General features: G+C 40.3%; 1 protein-coding gene and 1 long non-coding RNA gene across 2 annotated transcripts in view; one reads left to right on the top strand and one right to left on the bottom strand.

Moving 5' to 3' along the window:
- Positions 1-172: 172 nt before the first annotated feature.
- The window catches only part of LOC130274116 (programmed cell death 1 ligand 1-like), a 74,599-nt gene continuing 49,840 nt past the window's right edge, over positions 173-24,931 (top strand). Inside the window, exons 1-4 of the mRNA XM_056522036.1 lie at positions 173-263; positions 8,115-8,215; positions 11,969-12,331; positions 14,317-14,592. Of these exons, the coding sequence (XP_056378011.1) occupies positions 8,161-8,215; positions 11,969-12,331; positions 14,317-14,592 (694 nt within the window). The 5' untranslated portion in view covers positions 173-263; positions 8,115-8,160. The remainder of the gene's footprint in view (positions 264-8,114; positions 8,216-11,968; positions 12,332-14,316; positions 14,593-24,931) is intronic.
- LOC130274122 (uncharacterized) overlaps positions 23,864-24,931 on the bottom strand; it is a 95,888-nt gene continuing 94,820 nt past the window's right edge. The window contains exon 3 of the long non-coding RNA XR_008844252.1: positions 23,864-24,369. This is a non-coding gene — a long non-coding RNA (uncharacterized LOC130274122). The remainder of the gene's footprint in view (positions 24,370-24,931) is intronic.

Raw genomic sequence — 24,931 nt, 5'->3', positions numbered from 1 at the left:
ATATATATTTTTTCTTGCTCTGTAATGCATTTTATGATAAAGTGTATCAATGAAAAGTACAACTCGTCCTGCAAGTTGAGCCAAAAATAAATAAATGAACAGGGTCATAAAGGGGTTAAAGGATGTCATAAAAGGGTTAAAGATGTCTGTAGATCTCTGTCTCAAATAGTTTTCTACATGTGATTTATTCCTATGGCTTAAATGAAAGTGAAAGTATGAGCTGGAAACTCCCAGAAAGACTTCTCTGCAGTGAGCATAGTCAGGTAAGGAGCAGAAATGTTATTCTATATGAGATGTGCCTTTCCTAGAACAAAATAGCCTGCACAGACCCAAAAAGCTAGAACACAGACTGTAAATGTAATGAAGTATTATCAAGAAAGATGTAATACTGACCGTTTGTTAGATAGATAGATATGAGATAGATAGATAGGAGATAGATAGATATGAGGTAGATAGATAGGAGATAGATAGATAGGAGATAGATAGATAGGAGATAGATAGGAGATAGATAGATAGGAGATAGATAGATAGGAGATAGATAGATAGGAGATAGATAGATAGGAGATAGATAGATAGGAGATAGATAGATAGGAGATAGATAGATAGGAGATAGATAGATGATAGATAGATATGAGATAGATAGATGATAGAAAGATATGAGATAGATAGATGATAGATAGATATGAGATAGATAAGAGATAGATAGATATGAGATAGATAGGAGATAGATAGATATGAGATAGATAGATGATAGATAGATATGAGATAGATAGATGATAGATAGATATGAGATAGATAGATATGAGATAGATAGATAGATAGATAGATGATAGATAGATATGAGATAGATAGATGATAGATAGATATGAGATAGATAGATGATAGATAGATATGAGATAGATATGAGATAGATAGATGATAGATAGATATGAGATAGATAGATATGAGATAGATAGATAGATATGAGATAGATAGATGATAGATATGAGATAGATAGATAGATAGATAGATGATAGATAGATATGAGATAGATAGATGATAGATAGATATGAGATAGATAGATATGAGATAGATAGATGATAGATAGATATGAGATAGATAGATGATAGATAGATATGAGATAGATAGATATGAGATAGATAGATGATAGATATATATGAGATAGATAGATGATAGATAGATATGAGATAGATAGATGATAGATAGATATGAGATAGATAGATGATAGATAGATATGAGATAGATAGGAGATAGATAGATATGAGATAGATAGATAGATAGATGATAGATAGATATGAGATAGATAGATATGAGATAGATAGATGATAGATAGATATGAGATAGATAGATGATAGATAGATATGAGATAGATAGATGATAGATAGATATGAGATAGATAGGATATAGGTAGATATGAGATAGATAGATAGATGATAGATAGATATGAGATAGATAGATGATAGATAGATATGAGATAGATAGATGATAGATAGATATGAGATAGATAGATGATAGATATGAGATAGATAGATGATAGATATGAGATAGATAGATAGATGATAGATAGATATGAGATAGATAGATATGAGATAGATAGATGATAGATAGATATGAGATAGATAGATGATAGATATGAGATAGATAGATGATAGATATGAGATAGATAGATGATAGATATGAGATAGATAGATGATAGATAGATGAGATAGATAGATGATAGATATATAGATATGAGATAGATAGATATGAGATAGATAGATAGATATGAGATAGATAGATGATAGATAGATAGATAGAAAATGGCAGGTGGTCACTGGGGAACCATATTACATATTTTGATTGGGGTCCCAAGAGCTTCTCTGATGTAAGATACTGTTTAGACTGTACTAACTAAAAAAAAAATAATAATAATTATGTTACTTTCTTAAAAAATTCATGTAAATAACAGATATTTGAGTCTAAGTTTTCTTTCTGTTATTGAATGTAAAAATAAGAAAGTTAGGGGTCAAAAGATGACAATTTTAAGCATACTAATTTTGGTGCATGTAGATATAATTTTAGTATAAAATAAAGTAAAACCTATATAAATCAGGTATTCCTGTAATTGTATGGACCTACAGAATAAAGATAAGGTGTAATTTCTACCGAAAAATGTACTGCATAGAAACAGAAGCCCTCCTGTGTATGAGTCTATAGGTGCAAAATTGAAAGCATTATGATTTTTAGAAGGGGGGAGGAAGAAACAAAAGTGCAAAAAACGAAAATTGGCCTGGTCCCTAAGGCCAAAATGGACTTGGTCCTTAAGGGGTTAAAGCATTACTGTACTTAAAAATAAAATGTAAAACCTGCATTACATTATCCATAAGGAGTGCTGACAAGCTATGAACTGTTGAGACTCCTCTCCATGGTGTACAGCTATTTCTCAATCTCTCCATTTCAGTGGGTAGAACCAGAACTGGACTGTTTGCTAGCAGTACTCACACAAGGACATCCTTTCCTTTACTTGTTTGGGGGGGGGGGGGGGGGGTAATTATGCACTTGCTTTCCAAGGTGCTATATAAGCAGAAGGGAAGCAAAAAAGAAGCAGCAATGAAGGGAGTTAGGCTGAGCACTGAACTGCTATTGAGAACGAGAAAAAAAGGGACAGAGGAGGGAAGATTATATTCAGGAGGTAGCACCTGGTACATATAGCAGGAGTACAATATTCACACAAGGGACAGCTGCCTGAAACTTTGTGGGTGGTCAGAGATCTGAGGAAAGCCTTGATGTATCTTTCACTCATAGAGTTTGCAGTCACTTGTATATGGCATGTGTGCCATTTAACCGCTTAATGACCAAGCCCATTTTCACCTCAAGGACCAGGCCAATTTTATTTTAGCGTTTTTGTTTTTTCCTCCTTGCCTTATAAAATCCATAACTCCTTTATATTTCCATCTACACACCCATATAAGGGCTTGTTTTTTGCGTGACCAATTGTACTTTGTAATGAAACCTCTCATTTTACCATCAAATGTACGGCGAACCCAAAAAAAATTTAAATTTAAATGAAAACCAAAATTTTGCACATTTTGGAGGGTTTTGTTTTAACACTGTACATTTTACGGTAAAAATGACATGTGTTCTTTATTCTGTGGGTCAATATGATTAAAATGATACCCATGGCTAGATACTTTTATATTTTTGTACCGCTTAAAAAAAAATCTAAAACTTTTGTACAAAATCAGTTGTTACGCTGAGCGCTCCGGGTCCCTGCTCCTCTCCAGAGCGCTCGCGGCGTTCTCCCTTCTGCAGCGCCCCGGTCAGACCCGCTGACCGGGAGCGCTGCACTGACATTCGCGATGGGGATGCGATTCGCATAGCGGGACGCGCCCGCTCGCGAATTGCATCCCAAGCCACTTACCCGTCCCGGTCCCCAGCTGTCATGTTCTGGCGCGCGGCTCCGCTCACTAGGACGCGCGCCAGCGCTCTAAGATTTAAAGGGCCAGTGCACCAGTGATTGGTGCCTGGCCCAATCAGTCTAATTAGCTTCCACCTGCTCCCTGTCCATATTACCTCACTTCCCCTGCACTTCCTTGCCGGATCTTGTTGCCTTGTGCTAGTGAAAGCGTTAGTGTTGTCCAAAGCCTGTGTTCCAGATCTTCTGCTATCCACATTGACTACGAACCTTGCCGCCTGCCCCGACCTTCTGCTACGTCTGACCCTGCCTCTGTCTAGTCCTTCTGTCCCACATCTTCTCAGCAGTCAGCGAGGTTGAGCCGTTGCCGGTGGATACGACCTGGTTGCTACCGCCGCAGTAAGACCATCCCGCTTTGCGGCGGGCTCTGGTGAAAACCAGTAGCAACCCTAGAACCGGTCTACCGACACGGTCCACGCCAATCCCTCGCTGACACAGTGGATCCACATCCAGCTAGCCGAATCCTAACATCAGTAATCTAAAATCGCCCTATTTTGACCACCTATAACTTTTTCATTTTTCCGTATATAGGGCGGTATGAGGGCTCATTTTTTGCACCATCATCTGTAATTTTTCTAGATACCACATTTGCATATATAAAACTTTTAGATAATTTTTTATTATTTTTTTTTATAAAATGTGACAAAAAAGCAGCATTTGTGGACTTTTTAAATTTTTAACGTTTACGCCATTCATCGTATGGGATCATAAACAATTTATTTTGATAGTACGGACATTTACGCATGCAGCGATACCAAATATGTTTATTAAAAAAAATGTTTACGCTTTTTGGGGGTAAAATGGGAAAAACTGACAATTTTCATTTTTATTGGGGGTGGGGATTTTTCACTTTTTTTTTACTTTTTATTTTTACATTTTTCAACTTTTTCTTTACACTTTTTATGTCCCCATAGGGGACTATCTATAGCAATCGTTTGATTGCTAATACTGTGCAGTGCTATGCATAGGACACAGCACTGCTCAGTATTATCGGTGACCTTCTGCTCTGGTCTGCTCGATCGCAGACCAGAGCAGAGGACCCCGGGAGACGGCCGGAGCTTTCAAAAACTCATAACTCTTTTATAGTTTCATCCACAGACTAGTATGAGGGCTTGTTTTTTGCGTGACCAGTTGTCCGTTGTAATGCCATCACTCACTTTACCATAAAATGTATGGCGCAACCAAAAAAATACTATGTGTGTGGAAATTAAAAAGAAAACCGCAATTTTGCTAATTTTGGAAGGTTTCGTTTTCACGCTGTATAATTTATGGTAAAAATGACATGTGTTCTTTATTCTTTGGGTCAATACGATTAAATTGATACCTGTGATAACATACTTTTCCATTACTGTTGCGCTTAAAAAAAAATCACAAACTTTTTAACCAAATTAGTACGTTTAAAGGGTACCTCTCATCAAATAAACTTTTGATATATTTTAGATTAATGAATGTTGAATAACTTTCCAATAGCATGCTAATGAAAAATATGCTTCTTTCTATTGTATTTTACCCGATCAGTCCTGTCAGCAAGCATTTCTGACTCATGCTGGAGTCCTAAACACTCAGAGCTGCCAGCCTGCTTTGTTCACAGCCAAACAGGCTGTGAACAAAGCAGGCTGGCAGCTCTGAGTGTTCTCCTTTGTGAACAAAGCAGACTGGCAGCTCGTAGTGTTTAGGACTCCAGCATGAGTCTGAAATGCTTGCTGCCAGGACTGGTAGGGAGACCCCTAGTGGTCATTTCTTCAAAGTGGAAAATTAAATAGAAAGAAGCATATTTTTTTTTATAACATGCAATTGTGAAGTTATTCTGCATACATTAATCTATAATATATCAAAAGTTTTTTTGATGAGAGGTACCCTTTAAGATCCCGCTATTTTGAAGACCTATAACTAAGCGGTGGTATGAGGGCTCATTTTTTGCGCTGTGATCTGTACTTTTTATTGATACCATATTTGCTTATATAAAACTTTTAATACATTTTTTATAATTTTTTGGGGGAATAAAATGTTATAAAAAAGCAGCTATTTTGGACTTTTTTTTTTACGTTCACGCCGTTCACCATACGGTATCATTAACATTTTATTCTAATAGTTCAGATATTTACGCATGCGGCGATACCAAATATGTATATAAAATATTTTTTTAACACTTTTTGGGGGTGAAATAGGGAAAATGGGTCAATTTACGTTTTTATTGGGGGAGGGGGTTTTTCAAATTTTTTTACTTTATTTTTTTACTTTTATTTTTACACTTTAATAGTCCCCATAGGGGATTATTTATAGCAATAATTTGATTGCTAATCCGGTTCAGTGCTATGTATAGGACATAGCACTGATCAGGGTTATCGGTCATCTTCTGCTCTGGTCTGTGGGAAGGCAGATCAGAGCAGAAGACTCCCGGAAGACATCAGAGGCAGGTGAGGGGACCTCCGGCTGCCGTGCTGGGTGATCGGATCGCTGCGGCAGCGCTGCGGGTGATCCGGTCATCCAATTAAGTGACCGCGATGCTGCAGATGCCGTGATCTGTATTGATCATGGCATCTGAGGGGTTAATGGTGGACATCCGCAGGATCGTGGATGTCCGCCATTACCGGCGGGTCCCTGGCTGCGATCAACAGCCGGGACCTGCCGCGCATGATCCGGTCATCGCTCTGATGCCCGCGGTTATGCTTAGGACGTAAATGTACGTCCTGGTGCGTTAAGTAACACGTCACCAGGATGTACATTTACGGCACTCATCGTTAAGGGGTTAAAGGAGAACTCCAGAATATAAAAATTGTCCCCCATACTGCCTGTAGTAAAAAAAATAAAGATGTACATACCTTCCTCCGCTCCCCCGGGGCCTCTGGTAACCGGCACCAATCTCCGCCGCGATCCTCTTCCTGGTTGCTGGTGATCGGCGAGTCATACTGCACTCAGCCAATCACCAGCCACAGCAAAGTCCCGACTCAGCCGGCGATAGGCTGAGCGGCAGTGTGACGTTTTCGGCCCCGGCAGCAGGTGCCGGTGTAGTGAAGAATTTTGTGTCCTGAAGCGTTCTCACACTGCCGCTCAGCCTATCGACGGCCGAGTCGGGACTTCACTGCGGCCGGTTATTGACTGAGCGCAGTATGACTCGCCGAACACCAGCAACCAGGAAGAGGATCGCGACGGAGACCGGTGCCGGTTACCGGAGGCCCCGGGGGAGCGGAGAAAGGTATGTACATCTTTATTTTTTTACTGCTGGCAGTATGGGGGAAAATTTTTATATTCTGGAGTTCTCCTTTAACTCAAAAAAGACTTTTACCTTGTTTGCGCCATGTGCACTCATTTTCAAAATTGGGCATGGCCACGGGAAAAGGGCAGGCAAGTGGTGGGGCTTAAATTGCACAATAATGCACCAAAAAACACTGGCGCCAACTATACCACCTAAAAGGTTATGCAGACTAAGACTTGACAGTGGTAAGATGTGCAAGATTTTCAAACAGCCTGACACACAGTTAAAAATGTGGCGCATGTCTAAGTTAAAACTAGCAAGTTTTCTAACAGCCTCCCCCTTCCTATTGAAGTGAATGGCTTGCGGTGAATTGAATTGGAAGGAGAAGATAGACTGTATGAGCTTCCATTAGTGATTTTAAAAGGAAGTGCTTGGAAATTCCCTGATTAATCAGCCATTATAGATAGCTGTGTTTACTGGCAGGAGAACTGTGGAGTCAGATGCTTTTCAGCTGTAACACATTATTCCATGTTAAAAAAAAAATTAAAAAAAAATAACTGTACTGTGCAAAAGCAATCATTCCCTTCTAGATGCTTCCTATTTTTATATATTTGCCCTTTATGACTTTTAAATAGAATGTATATTTAGGCAAAAATATCTTGATAAAACAATTAATCAAAGGTTCTGATTTATTGTTGCACACAAATAAGAAAAATCTTTGTTAAAAACGTAGTTAAAAAATCTTTTATTTTATCAATTTTAGACAATTTTCTTTTCACCTCTATATTCTTTGGCTTCATTTTCTGTGTCCAGGCCACAGCGCTGCCCCACGTGACTCTCAATATCAGTCAGTAAGTGGGCAGGAACCGGTACCAACAAGCAAGAATTGAGATCTATTGGCAATCACTGATTTATGGTAAAGGAAGAAACATTTCTGCCATTGAGCAGGGGTAAATTGTTTATGTAGCTCTTCCTCCAAGGCCGCACATAATGGGGGTAGGGCGGAAGAGCATCCTATAAAGAAAACCGATCACATGTGGAGGGGAAGAAGGTGCAAAACATAAGGCTTCAAAGTGGGTGAAACTACCATGTAGTTTGGTATAAGTTTGATAGATGGAGTTTTTATGACAGTTTTTGGTGCATTTTTTGTAGAAGATTTTTTCCCCCACTAATGTCAGGGGGTGGATATAAAAGAAAAAAAATAGAGAAAGTACTTTACCTCTCTCCTTGCAAAATTGGGCATCACACTGCATGCAAAACTAAACATGGTAAAAATACTGAACAAAATGAGAGCAAAGAAACTGCAGGGAGATTTATCAAATAGTGTGCAGAGGTTCAGATTGCTGGAATCAGATTTTTTGCTATGGGCAACTGTTCTATTGTTCGTTTGCATTGGGTATAATAAATTTAAGAAATATCCTGTGTGTGCACATAGCCCTAGACTTTTCCTTACTGTGTTAACAGATTTGAGATATATAAGTCTACTGGGGTTTATTGGTCCAGATAAAGCATGTTCCGTATCCAGCTTTTCCTGATTATACTTTTGGACTATCACACAATTCTAGGTAAGTCAACTTTTAAATATTTGTCCATACTGTTGCGTTTAATTACAATGTTATATAGCAACGTGTCTTTGTAGAAAATTATTAGAAAGACAATCATGGTTGTTTACCCTGTAATATTTGTGATAACCAACACATTATACAATATGCAAGAATATTGCATTGTGTGCAGCTTCTTTAAGCAAAGAAAAATATTTAATGCCCCAGTGCCCACAAGAAAACTTTCAGAGGTTTCTGTAACTCTCAAAGATTTCAGTGAAAAAATGGCTGTGTACACCCAGTTCTTTAATAAAATCAGTTTCAGGACCTATTTTTTATGAATTTTCTCTTTATGACTTGCCTTTGCCAAAACTTTGATTGTTTTGAGAGACTGTGAGAATATGACATGCTTGAATACATTTTTCTCTATCAAAGAATGGAAGAGCGTACGTGAACTAAAATTAAAATTATTTTCCACAGAAACCCTATTATGTAATGTAATTCAGACATGAATTAATGTAACGACAATGGACATAAATGTACATCATGGTGCCGTGGTACTTTACGCACCATGACATACATTTATGCTCCGCCATGACCGCAAGCACCGCAAGGTGCTCGTGTCATGCGCGGCTCCCAGCTGCTATCAGCAGCCAGGGATCAGCAAGTAATGGCGGACATCTGCGATCGTGCAGATGTCCGCTATTAACCCCTCAGATGATCACGGCATCTGCGGCAGTGCGGTACTTTCAATGGATGAAAAAACTAAACCTTCCAAAATTTGCTAAATTGCGGTTTTCTTTTACATTTCCCCACATAAATAATATATTTTTTTGGTTGCGTCATACATCTTATGGTAAAATAAGTGATGTCATTACAAAGTAAAATCGGTAACACAAAAAAATATGGGTCTGTGGATGGAAATATAAAAGATTGATCATTTTTAGAAGGCAAGGAGGAAAAAACATAAATGCGAAAATATAATTGGCCTGGTCCTCAAAGGGGTACTCCGGTGGAAAACTTTTTTTTTTTAAATGAACTGGTGCCAGAAAGTTAAACAGATTTGTAAATTACTTCAATTAAAAAATCTTAATCCTTTCAGTACTTATTAGCATCTGTATGCTACAGGGGAAATTCTATTATTTTTTTATTTCTTTTTTGTCTTGTCCACAGTGCTCTCTGCTGACACCTCCATCCATGTCAGGAACTGTCCAGAGCAGCATAGGTTTGCTATGGGGATTTTCTCCTGCTCTGGGCCGTTCCGGATACGGGCATCAGATGTCAGCAGAGAGCACTGTGGACAAGACAAAAAAGAAATTCGAAAATAATGCAATTTCGCTGTAGCATACATAAAATTATGTTTTCACAGGAGTACCCCTTTAAGGCCAAAATGAGCCTGGTCCCTAAGGGATTAAAGGGGTACTCCCCTGGAAAACATTTATTTGAAGATTTGTAAATTACTTCCATTTACGAATCTTAATCCTTCCAGTACTTATCAGCTGCTGTATACTACAGAGGAAGTTCTTTTCTTTTTTAATTTCCTGTCTGACCACAGTGCTCTCTGCTTTAACCTCTTTCCCTTTTAGCAACTGTCCAGAGCAGTTACAGTTCTGGTCCTACTCTAGACAGTTGCTATGGAGAGTTCTGCTCCTACTCTAGACAATTCCTAAAATGTGTCAGCAGAGAGCACCAGGGTCAGACAAAAAAGGAAATTCAAAAATAAAATAACTTTCTGTGGAGCTTACAGCAGCTGATAAGTACTGGAAGGGTTAAGATTTTTAAATAGAAGTAATTTACAAATCTGTTTAACTTTCTGGCACCAGTTGATTTAAAAAGAAATGTTTTCCAGTGGAGTACTTCTTTAAACAAAAAGCTGGAACCCAACCCTAAAATATAAGCTGTAGTTGTGCTACAGCTAGCAGAAGTCACCAACTGTTCAGTGCACATCCCATAGATCAAAAAAAAATATAACACTTTATTAGTAGCAATATATATATATATATATATATATATATATATATAGATAGATAGATAGATAGATAGATAGATAGATAGATAGATAGATAGATAGAGAGAGAGAGAGAGAGAGAGAGAGTAAATTTGAGTAGCCGTATTAGTCCAGTGATGTAGATGCAAATCATAAAATGTTGCAGTATCTTGTAATACCTTTTTTATTGGACTAACAGCATTTTGTATAGACAAGCTTTCGGGATTGACTTAGTCCAATAAAAAAGGTATTACAAGATACTGCAACATTTTATGATTTGTCTCTCTCTCTCTCTCTCTCTCTCTCTCTCTCTCTCCACACATACATATACATACACACATACATATATACACACACACACAATTAACAGGGCTCATAAAGAGCTACAAACCACAACATTAGGGGGCTGTGTGCACCCACGCATGTCCTGAAAACAAAGTTGTACAGATAAGATGCCCGCAATCGAATTGGAAGTGTTAGCTACTGCCTAATAAACACCTAAATCTATGCCAAATATCTATTCCAAAGAGTGCAAAGGCAGCTGGCACAACAACAAAAATAAACATGCATATATAGATGCCCAGATGAAACAAGAAAGGAAGATATTGTAGCTAAATTATATGGACATGTATCTGCTGTAACAAGATGGCATGTTTATTGTGGTTTGTTTTACTTTTCTTACCTCATTTTGAGTGTTTTCTTTTATTTCCTGGGGTACTCCCCGATCAGTGTTCTAATCTATGCACGTACATCTTCTGCATTTTTTTCTATAAACTAACTTGGTTTTAAACTACATTATATGGCCATGTGCCCCAATAAGAACCCATGCTAATTTTTGCCCACTTGCAGCTTCCTCAGTGATTTGACCCCTGAGGAAGTTGCCAGTAGGCAGCAATGCATAAGTTTTACAGAAACCTCTATGTATTTTCTATACTTGCCATTTATTTAAACAAATATTGAGTTTGCAGATGTAATGGTGAATGGGGTTTGGTAGGTAAGGTCTGGCACCCTGTACTATCATTTGGTTCCGCCTGTATTATCCTTCTATATATTGGACCTATGCTGCACTTTATTTTATGCCTTCATGGTAATATTCCTTGGTCTTAAAGGGGTACTCCGGTGCTTAGACATCTTATCCCCTATCCAAAGGATAGGGGATAAGATGCCTGATGGCGGGAGTCCCCTTTGTAATCAATCCCCGGAGCGTGTTCTCTCCGGGTCTGATTACCGGCAACCACAGGGCCGGCGGCGTGTGACGTCATGCCTCCGCCCCATGTGACGTCACGCTCTGCCCCTCAATGCAAGCCTACGGGAGGGGGCGTGACAGCTACCTTTGGATAGGGGATAAGATGTCTAAGCACCGGAGTACCCCTTTAAGGCCATTTGTCATATTTTTTCTTAGCATTCCCAGTCCTTTTACATATCTGTATGTTTGTATTCTGGTGCCTTATTTGATTCTCTTTATCTCATGTTTTATGTATATTGCATATTTCAATAAAGTGATTGTTTATATCATTTATTTTTGGTGAGTGTGTGCACTATAAGTTCTCTTGTCGGAGATGTAATGGTGAGCTCATAAACAGGTTTCCATAGAAAATCCCTTAAATAAGTACAACTATTATGTTGCACAACTGTTTGTTTCTGGATAGGAAATTGGCCTGGTTTGTGCTCTGTAATGTTGATTACACTTTGTGACTTTGTTTGATAATAATGTAACTAGTGTACACTACTAAATACAAAGATATACATATATATATATTATATTATTATTTTTTTTTTTACCAATCTAGCATTATTTGTAGTAACGGCTCCAAAGGTAATTTACACAGCAAGATATGGGCACACAGTCCAAATGATATGCCATTTTCCAATTCCAAAGCAAGGAGACCTAAATAAACTTAAAGTGTCCTGGCAACATTATCCACCAAAACTCAGTAATCCAAGACAAGTAACAATGTTTAACAATGGAAGAGAAGATGTTTCAAGCCAGGAGAATTTCTATAAAAGAAGAGCAAGTTTGTTAATCCAAGAGCTAAAAAATGGAATGGCCATTCTGCAAATTGAAGAAGTAAAACTCACTGATGCAGGAACATATGTATGTGCTTTAGAACTTGGTGGATCTGATTACCAGGAGCTAAGGCTTATTGTCCAAGGTTAGTTATCATCTACATTTCCATGCTGTTTTATTATACAGGCATTTTCCCAGAATTCCCAGGATTCATTTAACCACTCACCCAGGGAGGACAGTCCAATCTTCTGCCATAAATGAGGGAATGTATTCTTAAAATAGCTAGAACTCACTAGCTTTGGAAAAAATACTTGTTATTTGATACATTTCTCAGTTTCAAACAGTGATATAATGAATTATATATTTCTGGTTTATTTTGTAGGGATAGTACATAGATACAGTATAATTAAGATATCTACAATATATTATCTACACAGAGAGCAAGTTAATAGACTATACATCTTAAGAAAAAGAGAAAATATTAGGTTAGTCGCATAAAACATAACTTTTGATTGGTAAATATTAAAATTCTCGGGAATGGTAACACCCCCACTAAAATTAAAGTTTATCAAAGGGGTTGTCTAGGAATAGAAAAACACAGCTGTTACGGCTGTGGTAAGGTGGATCCACTGACCTGTGAGGATGATGGCGTGGGCCATACCAGGGAGCGGAGTCTAAGGTGCCCAGGTCGCTAGCCCTGGTACGCCTCGTCCCCTCAGGGAGCCGAGGTGTAACATGGCACAGGAAGGTAGAGGCACAGACGTAGTCAGGACTGGCAGGAAGTCAGGGCTGGTGGCAATGAAGCAAGGTCAGGTCAGGTAGCAAGGAGGTCAGAAGGCAGGCGTCACAGGAGCAAGGTCAGAATACGTAGCAAGGGGTCAGATACACGGCAAGGCAAGACACAGGTAAACACTTTTAGGCAAACTAGGCACAAGGGTTAAAGGAAATACAGGGTTATATAGGGTCAAACTACACAAGCACCAATTAATGGTGCGCTGGCCCTTTAAATTTTACAGAGCGGGGGCGTGCGTGCCGGTGGACATAGAGATCAGAGGAGCGAGGTGGTGAGAGGGGACCCGACGGCTGCGTGCATTCGCATCGCGGGATGTAAACCGCAGCGGCACTGGCAGCAGGGGGGATGTGCTTGTGATCATCGAGTCTGACCGCATTGCTAACTGTGACAACAGCTAATTTCTTTCAAAAACAGCTCTACGTCTGTCTCCAGGTTGGGTGTGGTTTTACAACTTGGCTCCGTTCACTTTAATAGAACTGAGCTGCAGGGCCACACCCAACCTGGAGACACACAGGAAGTGTTTTTTGAAAGAAATTGGCTGTGTTTTTCTATTCCTGGATAACCCCTTTAACAAACTGTTGTCCGAATTGTCTCAATCACAATCCTAGGCAGATTAATACAAAAGCACGCACCACCCGAGCACCTGATTCACTTGTGGTTTTATAGCTCCAGGTTTGCATATATTCCTAGAAATGCCATATCAAGAACCAACTCATAAAGTCATAAATAAGGTCATGATGGTAGTAGAGTTTTTTTTTTTTTAAGGGGTTTTTGTTATGGCATTAAATTGCTAGGAATATATGCAAACCTGGAGCTGAAACCTCAAGTGGGTCAGGTAGTTAGTATTAGTATACCTAGGATTGTGATTGAGACAATTCAGGAAACAGTTTGTTAATATGCTCTCATTTTAGTAGTGGTTGGACCAATCACGATTTTTAGGAAAAATTTTAATATTTATCAACTAAAAGCTAAGTTTTATGCAACTATATCTATATATTTTTTTTGCATACAGGAAAGTATCCACTCAGTGGGGTCTCCTGTGAGACCAATAAAAGTATCACATTAAACAAATTGTTATGTAAATACATCTTATTTAAGAGTGGAAAACACCTTTGAATTTAATAGCTATGACAAACAGGGAAATAGACTTTCATAATATGAGACTTTATCTTATGACAATACACATGTCATTGACTCATTGCTGAGTACAGTTGTGTACCACATTGTTTGGTACTTAATGTATATATATATATATATATATATATATATATATATATATATATATATATATACACATATATATATATATGATTTATTTCCCATTATTCTCTTTGCAGCATCTTACAGTAACATTACAACTTCCTCTAATACTTCAAAAGACAATGAGATATCTTTGACGTGTGAGTCACTAGGTTTTCCTGAGGCACAGGTATATTGGGAACAAAATGGAGTTAATGCAAGTTTTCAGGTAAATAATTCCTGTACTCAAACTACAGATGGATTCCATAAAATAACAAGCACCATCAAAGGCGTACACATGAATCAAAGCTACAATTGTGTGTTCTGGAACCAAGCACTTAGCGAGAAGACAAAAGCTGTGCTGAAATATTCAGGTACTTTCTAAGAATATATTACTTCACTATAAAAAGCTTTAAGGCAATTAGATAGTTGCAATATATTACTGTCATTTATCAAAACTGTTGTCAAGGATGACTTGAGGTGAGGCATTAACATGTGAGTGACCACTGCTGCATATTGCTGAGCACAAGGGATTTACACCAGACAGAATGTTGGTATTAAAACTGTTTCCTCAGCAGGAAACTCAGAAAATGTTCCCAGAGAGTTCTCAAAGAGTTTCTGTTTAATTACACAGAAGTACATTGTGTTACATCTGACAAAAAAGGGAGGTTTAGTTATGACGTCAAAATCATCATGTTACATTTTGATTGGTTAGTTGAGCTTTATCTCTGTATATATTAGCATATTTAGCATTTCTTTCTTTCTTGGCCAAAGTTCATTTATGCGGCCCTTTCGCTCTCATACTGGAAAATTTCAGATCCCTGTCCTTTTATACAATCTGTATCTTCCTCAAATGTTTTGTCTTCTAATGTCTCATCTTGGCGTCATTCCAAGGTTTCCATCTTAGTCACGAGCAGATAGCAAGATCAGGAACATGACATCAGGAACATGGTGTATAGTTTAAGAGTAGGCAACAAATATATTTTTTTAGCATTAGAAATGGCATATAAATATATAAGTATTAATATATATATATATATATATATATCTGCAGTCAGAATAATTTTAATCAACTTGTCACTGTCATTTAACAAAGTGCTGGGTTGGTCAAACAACAGACAGGGAAGATGTCCAATGTACCAACTGATTTGTAGTGGGATCAAACAGGTTCCATTGTGGTGTTATCATTTTGGCAGAAAGAAAAGCACTGCATGCTGTACTATTCTCCCAGTCAAATTTGACAGAACTATTGGCAATGCCATTGACAGTGCTGTGAATGCATCCTTATACTGCCTAGACATAATATTATTTGTTGAAAGTTAAATAATAATAGTTATTATTTATTTTTCACTTTTCAATTTTCTACCTCAATGGGTACCTCCATGAGTACTCACCAGGCCCACAATGTACATGGTTGTGGAATTTTTCTTTTTTTTCCCTTTATTTTCTCCTTCATGCACAATACTTGAAGGAACCAGAAAATAAATTGAAACCTATATACTGTTATTCAGGGAGATGAAAAGTTAGTACATGGCCTGAGGAGTCCACAGTCAAGGGGCAACCAGGCCAACAAGACATTAGAGTGAGGAACCAAGTGGTCAGGCAGAAAAGTAGTTTAGGTAATAGCCCACATCAGGGTTGGCAGCACAGGTTCATAGTAATAAACAAGCTAAGGTCAGACACAGAAGATACAATGTGGTACAAGGTTAACAGGCTGGAACCGAGTAAAGTAGGCAAGTTGGGTTAAATATAGAAATTGTATTGGAATGACATGTACGAGAAACACTTTTACAGGAACACTAGAGACTAAGAACTTTTTTGCTCAGGTAACAAGGTGACAGAGGAGCTGCCTTATAGGGCAACATGGTGATTGACTGAGGACACGTTTAGGCAGAGGCAGAGAGGAACCATGGGGGAGATTTATCAAAACCTGTGCAAAGGAAAAGTTGCCCAGAGAGCACTGTGGTCAGACAGAAAAGAATCCTCTGTAGCATACAGCAGCTGATAAGCAATGGAAGGAATAAGATTTTTAAAAAGAAGTAATTTAAAAATCTGTTTCAGTTTCTGGCACCAGTTGATTCGAAAAAATAGTTTTGCACCGGAGTACCCCTTTAACTCCTCTTGCAGAAATCTTGTGAGGAGCACCAGTTTGAGGTAAATTTATTGTAATATGATTGTCTTTCTACTTCCATATTGGCCCCAAATTCAGAGGCTTAAAATGTGCCTAAATTATGTTTTAAAACAGATAGCTGTCTCAAGACTATCGCAACCTATTATTTTTTCCCCCTAATGAGATGTGTCTCATTCGACACCTTTGCAATTTATAGGCCATCAGTTTGGACTGAACCAGCTGATATTAATTTGCACTGACAATGAGCTGGATTACTTTTTAATAACTGATAGATTTCAGCTGTTGACTTGGCTTTCCATGCCTTTTTGCACCTCACTTTCTTCAAGTGTTCAATACTTTCTCTCTGTGTCCTTTCACATTGTTACACATAACTTAATTACTTGAGTTGTTACCAATATTTGGTGAAAATTTCATGTCAATAGCACCTTTGGAGATATAGTCAGAAAAATGGTGATGTGTTCAATTCTTATTTTACCCGCTATATTCAATTTAAGTTCCCAGATTTATGTGTTCAGCTTGTGCCATGTTAGACAATTATATTTCTATCAATTATATATCTATTGAAAAGAAAAAAAACTATAATATTGCATTCACATAAGTATTCAGGCCCCAAGTACTCAGTACTTACTTGAAGCACCTCTGGCATCAATTACAGCCTCCAATCTTCTTCAGTATGATGCCACAATGTTTGAATATTTGAATTTGGGCATATTTTGTCATTCTTCTCTGCAGATTCTCTCAAGCTTTGTCAGGTTGGATGGGGACCGTCGATGGACAGCTATTTTTAGGACTATCCAGAGATGCTCAATAGGGTTCATGTAAGGGCTATGGCTGGGCCACTCAAAGACATTCATAGAGTTGCTTCTAAATCACTCCTGTGTTGTCTTGGCTTGTCCAGAGCATACTGGATAAGGTATTCATGAAAAGTATCTATGTATTTGGCTCCATTCAGCTTTCCCTCGTCTTAGTCAAGTCTCCCTGTCCCAGCCGCTGAAATACACCCCACATCATGATGCTGCAACCCAGGGACGTACCTAGAGCATTTGGCACCGGGGGCGGACCCTTTGTTTGCCCCCCCCACACACACACACACGCACCCCCCCCCACCTTAATTACACCCCCTCCCTCCCCTCCCCCCAGGGGCGGACTGACAACACTCGGGGCCCCCTGACCAAAAAAAATGCAAGGGCACCTGTTAGGCTCTGCAGCTCGTCAATCTTCTGCCACGCTCCTATGCCACCCAAATCCCTTCCCCATAGGTATATACAGAGCTACACCCCCCCCCCTTCCCCATAGGTATATGCAGAGCTACCCCCCCCCTTCCCCATAGGTATATGCAGAGCTACACCCCCCCTTCCCCATAGGTATATGCAGAGCTACACCCCCCCCTTCCCCATAGGTATATGCAGAGCTACACCCCCCCCCCTTCCCCATAGGTATATGCAGAGCTACACCCCCCCCTTCCCCATAGGTATATGCAGAGCTACACCCCCCCCCCTTCCCCATAGGTATATGCAGAGCTACACCCCCCCCCTTCCCCATAGGTATATGCAGAGCTACACCCCCCCCTTCCCCATAGGTATATGCAGAGCTACACCCCCCCCTTCCCCATAGGTATATGCAGAGCTACACCCCCCCCTTCCCCATAGGTATATGCAGAGCTACACCCCCCCCCTTTCCCATAGGTATATGCAGAGCTACACCCCCCCTCTTCTCCATAGGTATATTCAGAGCTACACCCCCCCCCTCTTCCCCATAGGTATATGCAGAGCTACACCCCCCCCTTCTTCCCATAGGTATATATCAGTCCACCCCTGGCACCCCCCTTGAGAGTGGCACCCGGGGCGGGTTTAATGCCTGTTTTTAAAGGTTTTCATAACGGGACATTATAGTGGGTCTTTAAAATGGATGAACTTTATAGTGTGAAAGCAGCCTGAGAATGTGTAGGTAAGTTGGTTGGGTTGAGGAGTAGGTCCCCCCAGTTAGTAGGGAGCTTTGCCCCAGCAGATAGCTAGTTTCCCCCAGTAGGTAGGTATATTTTTTTCTATTAGGTTGGTACATAGGTGATCTTAGTAACTAGAAAGGTTTCTTTAGATGGAGATAATTTCCCAAAATAGGTATGTTCCCCAGTTGGTAGGTAGGTCTCTCAGTGGATATGTAGTTTCCCCCAGTAAGTAGGTAGGTATTTTACCCTATTAGGTATGTATTTCCCACCTTAGGTAGGTGTCCCCAGTAGACAGACAGGTCCCCAGAGGCGATAGTTTCCCTATTAGGTATCTCTCAGTTGGTAGGTAATCCCAGTAGGAAGACACATCCCACATTATGAAGGTAAGGCCTCCCTCACAAAAAAAAAAAAACAAGTTCCCATTCCCAATTCTCCCCATTCCCATGTTCTCCCCTTCTCTTTTACTTTTTCACGAAAATGTCAAAATCTGAATTTTTCAGGGACCAGTTCAGTTTGAAGTGGATTTGAGGGGCTTTCATGTTAGAAAAACCCCATAAATTACCCCATTATAAAAACTGCACCCCTCAAAGTATTCAAAATGACATTCAGAAAAGTTTTTTAACCCTTTAGGTATTTCACAGGAATAGAAAATTCAAAATCTTAAATTTTTACACTCGCATGTTCTTGTAGAGTCCCTTTTTCAATTTTTACAAGGTGTAAAAGGAGAGAAATACCCCCAAAATGTGTAACCCAATTTCTCTCTAGTAAGGAAATACCTCATGTGGGGATGCAATATGTTCTGCAGGCGCAGTAGAGGGCTCAGAAGGGAAGGAGCAACAATGGGATTTTGGAGAGTGAATTTTGCTGAAATGGTTCTTGGGGGGTATGTCACATTTAGGAAGCCCCTATGGTGCCAGAACAAAAAAATTAAAACAAAAAACAAATGGCATACTATTTTGGAAACTACACCCCTGAAGGAATGTAACAAGGGGTACAGCCTTAACACCCCACAAGTGTTTGATGACTTTTTGTTAAAGTCGGATGTGTAAATGACATTTTTTTTCACTATAATGCTGGTTTTTCCCCAAATTTTACATTTTTCCAAGAGGTAATAGGAGAAAATGCCCACCAAAATTTGTAACCCCATTTCTTATGTATGGAAATACCCCATGTGTGGACGTCAATTGCTCTGCTGGTGCACTACAATGCTCAGAAGAGAAGGAGCGCCATTGAGCTTTTGGAGAGAGAATTTGTTTGGAATGGAAGTCGGGGACCATGTGGGTTTACAAAGCCCCCATGGTGCCAGAACAGTGGACCCCTCCACACGTGAACCCATTTTGGAAACTACACCCCTCACAGAATTTAATAAGGTGTGCAGTGAGCATTTACACCCCCTGGCATTTGACAGATCTTTGGAACAGTGGGCTGTGCAAATGAAAAATTACATTTTTCATTTTCACGGACAACTGTTCCAAAAATCTGTCAGACACCTGTGGGGTGTAAATGCTCACTGTACCCCTTATTACATTATGTGAGGGGTGCAGTTTCCAAAATGGGTTCACATGTGGAGGGGTCCATTGTTCTGGTACCATGGGGGCTTTGTAAAGACACCTGGCCTTCAATTCCGGAAAAATTTTCTCTCCTAAAGCTTAATGGCGCTCCTCTTCTGAGCATTGTAGTGCACCCGCAGAGTACTTTACATCCACATATGGGGTATGTTCTTACTCAGAAGAAATGGGGTTACAAATTTTGGGGGGCTTTTTTTCCCCTTTTTTCCCTTGTGAAAATGAAAAATTTAGGGTAACACCAGCATTTTAGTGAAAATCCCATCCAAATTTAACAAAAATTAATCGAACACCTGTGGGGTGTTAAGGCTCACTATAGCCCTTGTTACATTCCGTGAGGGGTGTAGTTTCCAAAATGGGGTCACGTGGGTATTTATATTTTTGCGTTTATGTCAGAACCGCTGTAAGATCAGCCACCCCTGTGCAAATCACCAATTTAGGCCTCAAATGTACATAGTGTGCTCTTACTCCTGAGCCATGTTGTGCACCCTCAGAGCATTTTACGTCCACATATGGGGTATTTCTGTACTCAGGAGAATTTGGTATACAAATTCTGGGGGTCTTTTTCTCCTTTTATCCCATATGAAAAGGAAAAGTTGGGGTCTACACCAGCCTGTTAGTGTAAACATTTTTTATTTTTGACACTAACAGGCTGGTGTAGACCCCAACTTTTCCTTTTCATATGGGGTAAAAGGAGAAAAAGCCCACCAAAATTTGTAACGCAATTGCTCCCGAGTACGGAAATACCCCATATGTGGCCCTAAACTGTTTCCTTGAAAAACGACAGGGCTCCGAAGTGTGAGAGTGAGGCTTAAATTAGGGATTTGCATAGGGGTGGACTCGGATGCAAGTGTTACGAAAAATATTCTACGCCAATGATTCCCAAAACTCCCAGCATGCTTGGACAGTCAGTGGCTGTCTGGAAATGCTGGGAGTCTCCGTTTTGGAAACAGTGCCATACGATACGTTTTTCATTTTTATTGGGGGGGGGGGGGGGGGAACAGTGTACGTATGTATATGTGTATATGTAGTTTTTTACCCTTTATTTTGTGTAGTGTAGAGAAGTGTAGTGTTTTTAGGGTACATTCACACGGATGGGGGTTTGCGGTGAGTTTCCCGCTAGGCGGAAAATTTGCCCCAGCTCAAACTTGAAGCAGGAAACTCACTGTAAACCCCTGCCCATGTGATTTGTGCCCTGTACATTCACATGAGGGGGAGGGGGGGAACAAACCTCCAGCTGTTGCAAAACTACAACTCCCAGCATGCACTGACAGACCGTGTATGTTGGGGGTTGTACTTTTGCAACAGCTGGAGGCACACTGGTTGGAAAACCTTGAGTTAGGTTCTGTTACCTAACTCAGTATTTTTCGACCAGTGTGTCTCCAGCTGTTGCAAAACAACAACTCCCAGCATGTACTAACCACCAAAGGGCTGGGAGTTGTAGTTATGCAACAGCTGGAGGCACGCAACTACAACTCCCAACATGCGTAGACAGCTGTTTGCTGTTCATGCATGCTGGGAGTTGTAGTTTTGCAAGATTTAGAGGGCCACGGTTTAGAGACCACCGCACAGTGATCTCCAAACTGTGGCCGTCCAGATGTTGAAAAACTACAAATCCCAGCATGCCCAGACAGCAAACTGCTGAGTGGGCATGCTGGGAGTTGTAGCTTTGCAAGATCTATAAGGCCACAGTTTAGAGACCACTGCACATTGATCTCCAAACTGTAGCGCTCCAGCTGTTGAAAAACTACAAATCCCAGCATGCCCAAACAGCTGTCTGGGCATGCTGGGAATTGTTATTTTGCAACATCTGGCGAGCTAAAGTTTAGAGACCACTGCATAGTGGTCTCCAAACTGGCCCTCCAGATGTTGCTAGGCAACCAACTACTCACCTCCTGGTTCCTGCAGCAGGATCGCCACCTGCCGCACCAGTAGGAGGACCGTCGATTGCCGCCCAGTAAGCCACATCCATCGCCACTCACATCACAGTTCCTCCACTCTGCCTGGACTACCGTGGGTGGGCAGAGCGGGGGAACCGAACTTTAACCCCCCCCCCCGACCAATAGCAGGTATAGGAGGGGTGGCACCCCTGCCACCTCACTACTATCCCTTCAGGGGAATCAGGGCTGTCTTGGACAGCCCCGATCACGCTTATTTTCTGGGTCACCAGAGACCCGTATGACCCGGAATCACCAGCGGATTGTCGGTCTGAATTGACCGGCGATCGCCATCATGGGCATAAGGGGAGAGGGGTGGGGGGTGTGGGATGCGGTATTTGGTGGAAAGGACCCCCCAAGGTGTTGGCACGGGATGCCTGCTAAATGATTAAATGATTTCAGCAGGCATTCCGGTCCGGTCCCCGCCCAGCGAGAGCGGAATTCCCACGGGCGTACAGGTACGCCCTGGGTCCTTAACCAGTCTAGGATACAGGGCATATAGGTATGCCCTGGCATCCTTGGACTTAAGAGTCATTTTAACTGTTAGGTTACAGTTGTAGTCCACAAGATTGCATCCAATTCAATGTATTGTTTTGGACTGTAGCTTGATAGTTGAAATCAATTTGGAGTGATACAAAAAGTCACAATGTAGCCCTAGCAATAGTTGTCATAAGAAGCTAGTCAATTGTTCTTGGAATGCTAGCAATTAAAGACAAAAAAAGAGAAGTGCCAATTCTAGTGAACAGGGGAAATCAAATGCATATATATAGAAAGATGAAATGTTATGTTCATTTCCTGCCCATTTGCTTTTTTTATCGTTAACATAATATTAAATCTAGGTTTCTCAAAAATAGAGAAACAGAACATGGTCACATATCCTCTACTATCTAATTTCTTCTCAGCATAATTTGAAAAACTAACAAGTTGTTAGTGTACCTTTTCAACGTGCAAGTCGCCACGTTAAGGTCACGTGATAAGAGCGGGGCATAGTGCTGAGCGGGACCATCTAGATTTATTATGATGGGTGACAATTTCATATATCACTAGACATCTTTAATAGATTTTCGGTTTGTGGTAAATCATTTGTGATACATTCTCAATATCAGATAATTGATGCTGTTAGCTGTTATTAAAGAAATTATAACAGCTCATACTTAAGAAATGTCATTGCCCCACAGTTGTCCTAGGTATCTCCCAGAAGACTGCAGACTCATGTGCTGTATAATGCCATACTTACAGTTCTTTTTTGAAGATATGTCCTTTTTTGTTAACCCTGTTAGAAAATGTTGATTCTCATAAATCAGGTTATTTCAGGTTAGAGAATGCTTTACATCACTGTCACAACAATCTAACTAATACAAAAATATAATCAATGACAACTTTAGGACAGGACTTTACAACTGAGCCTAACTAGGCACTTCAAATAACCATACATTAGAGCAGCTGTATATAGAAATGCGTTATCATCCAAGAACAAGGCAAATCTGGTCCCATTGTACTCCTGAACAGCCTGAGATAATGTAGGAGGACATCTTTGTTTACCTCTTCCCCATTTATACACAAATGTAGGTGATCCCAGCAAGTTGCACTCTCACATCATGATAGGACCACCTATGTAATTGTCTCATTCAAGGATGTTCACGGGTTTGCCCCTAATGCCAGGTTTTTTCAGTGTACATAATTCTAAACACTTATCCTAATATTGTCTGTAAACGGTCCATAGCTCTATTTTTCTAGTCTAAAGGGGAGAAAAAGGGAGAGCGCTTCTTGGTGTGATAAAAGAGAGATACTCAGTATAAAAATGAAATAAGACAGCAGCTCACCAGATTTGGTTGCGTAACATCATACACAACAATGGTAAGCGCATCAAGAGGTAGTGTATCCGCAGCCCTCCAGCTAGGCAAGGTATTCAATCGGTCTGGCTTCAAGGAGAACGCCACCTCCACGTGGCACAAAAGGAATACAAAAGGAATGGAGATCAGATAAAATCGAGGTAGTTTATTTCCCAAGATGCATCTTGGGAAATAAACTACCTCGATTTTATCTGATCTCCATTCCTTTTGTATCCTGCGCCACGTGGAGCCAGCGTTCTAGTTGAAGCCAGACTGATTGAATACCTATTTTTCTAGTGTCCTAGTACAGTGGGGGAGATGTATCAAAACATGTCCAGAGTAAAAGTTACTGAGTTGCCCATAGCAACCAATCAGATCGCTTCTTTCAGAGTCACAGGTGCGGCATGTGCTCTCGTTGCTCTGGGCCCGGCCGACATTCCCTCTGTCTCCATCCCTGTTACCGCCCCATCCTTGCAGGGTGAGAATGGACTAGTCTGTGCCTGTGTTTTCTGAGGTCTCCTTCTGTGTCTGCATCTCCTGGCCATTTCTGTCTTCTCCCTCGTTGTTTACTGGTACAGCTGCCACCACCAGTGTCCTGGATTGGGAAGTGGAGGTTTGTGGGGAAGTGGGTGTATACCTGTGCCTGGTGACATGCGGCGCGTGGCTCTGATGGCGGCTGCACACCAGAAGTTTTTGGTGGTTGATGAACTAAATTCGCTGGCCATGGGCTTTAACGGGTCCCTGTGGAAAAATAGGCGGGAGACATGTTGAATTATTGATTCAGTGTGGACTAGGTCGTTAGTCATTGGAAGAATTCAGTCGCATCAGACAGCTAAGTGTGAATTGAGTGCAAAATATCTACCTATCTAACTATTTAGGTACTGCATAGGGCACTTGGCATTGCGGTAATGCTTGGACATGTTACTAACATACATACATATTATATATATATATATATATATATATAAATAATAAATCAAGGGGAGCACCGTGCACCAGGATTCCAGATCCGCCCGGGTGCCAAGCTTCGGGAACCGACCAACTCCCAGATAATATGTAGAATCAAGTAGAAGCGGCACACCAGTATACCAATGAAAGCGTGGGTTTATTCACACATCTGTGCAGAAAAGCTACGTTTCGGCTCAACAATAGAGCCTTTCTCAAGCATATCAAACATTGTACAAGCATGTATATATATATAGACCCTTCAATTGAATACACAAATGAGGGGGGTGTGCCCAAACCAAAATCAAAACAAACTAGAAAAATACTAAAATAGACCATCATCGGTCACATGTATATG

Source organism: Hyla sarda, chromosome 1, assembly GCF_029499605.1.
Source record: "Hyla sarda isolate aHylSar1 chromosome 1, aHylSar1.hap1, whole genome shotgun sequence".
Taxonomy (NCBI): Eukaryota; Metazoa; Chordata; class Amphibia; order Anura; family Hylidae; genus Hyla; species Hyla sarda.
This window is presented reverse-complemented; position numbering and strand designations above follow the sequence as displayed.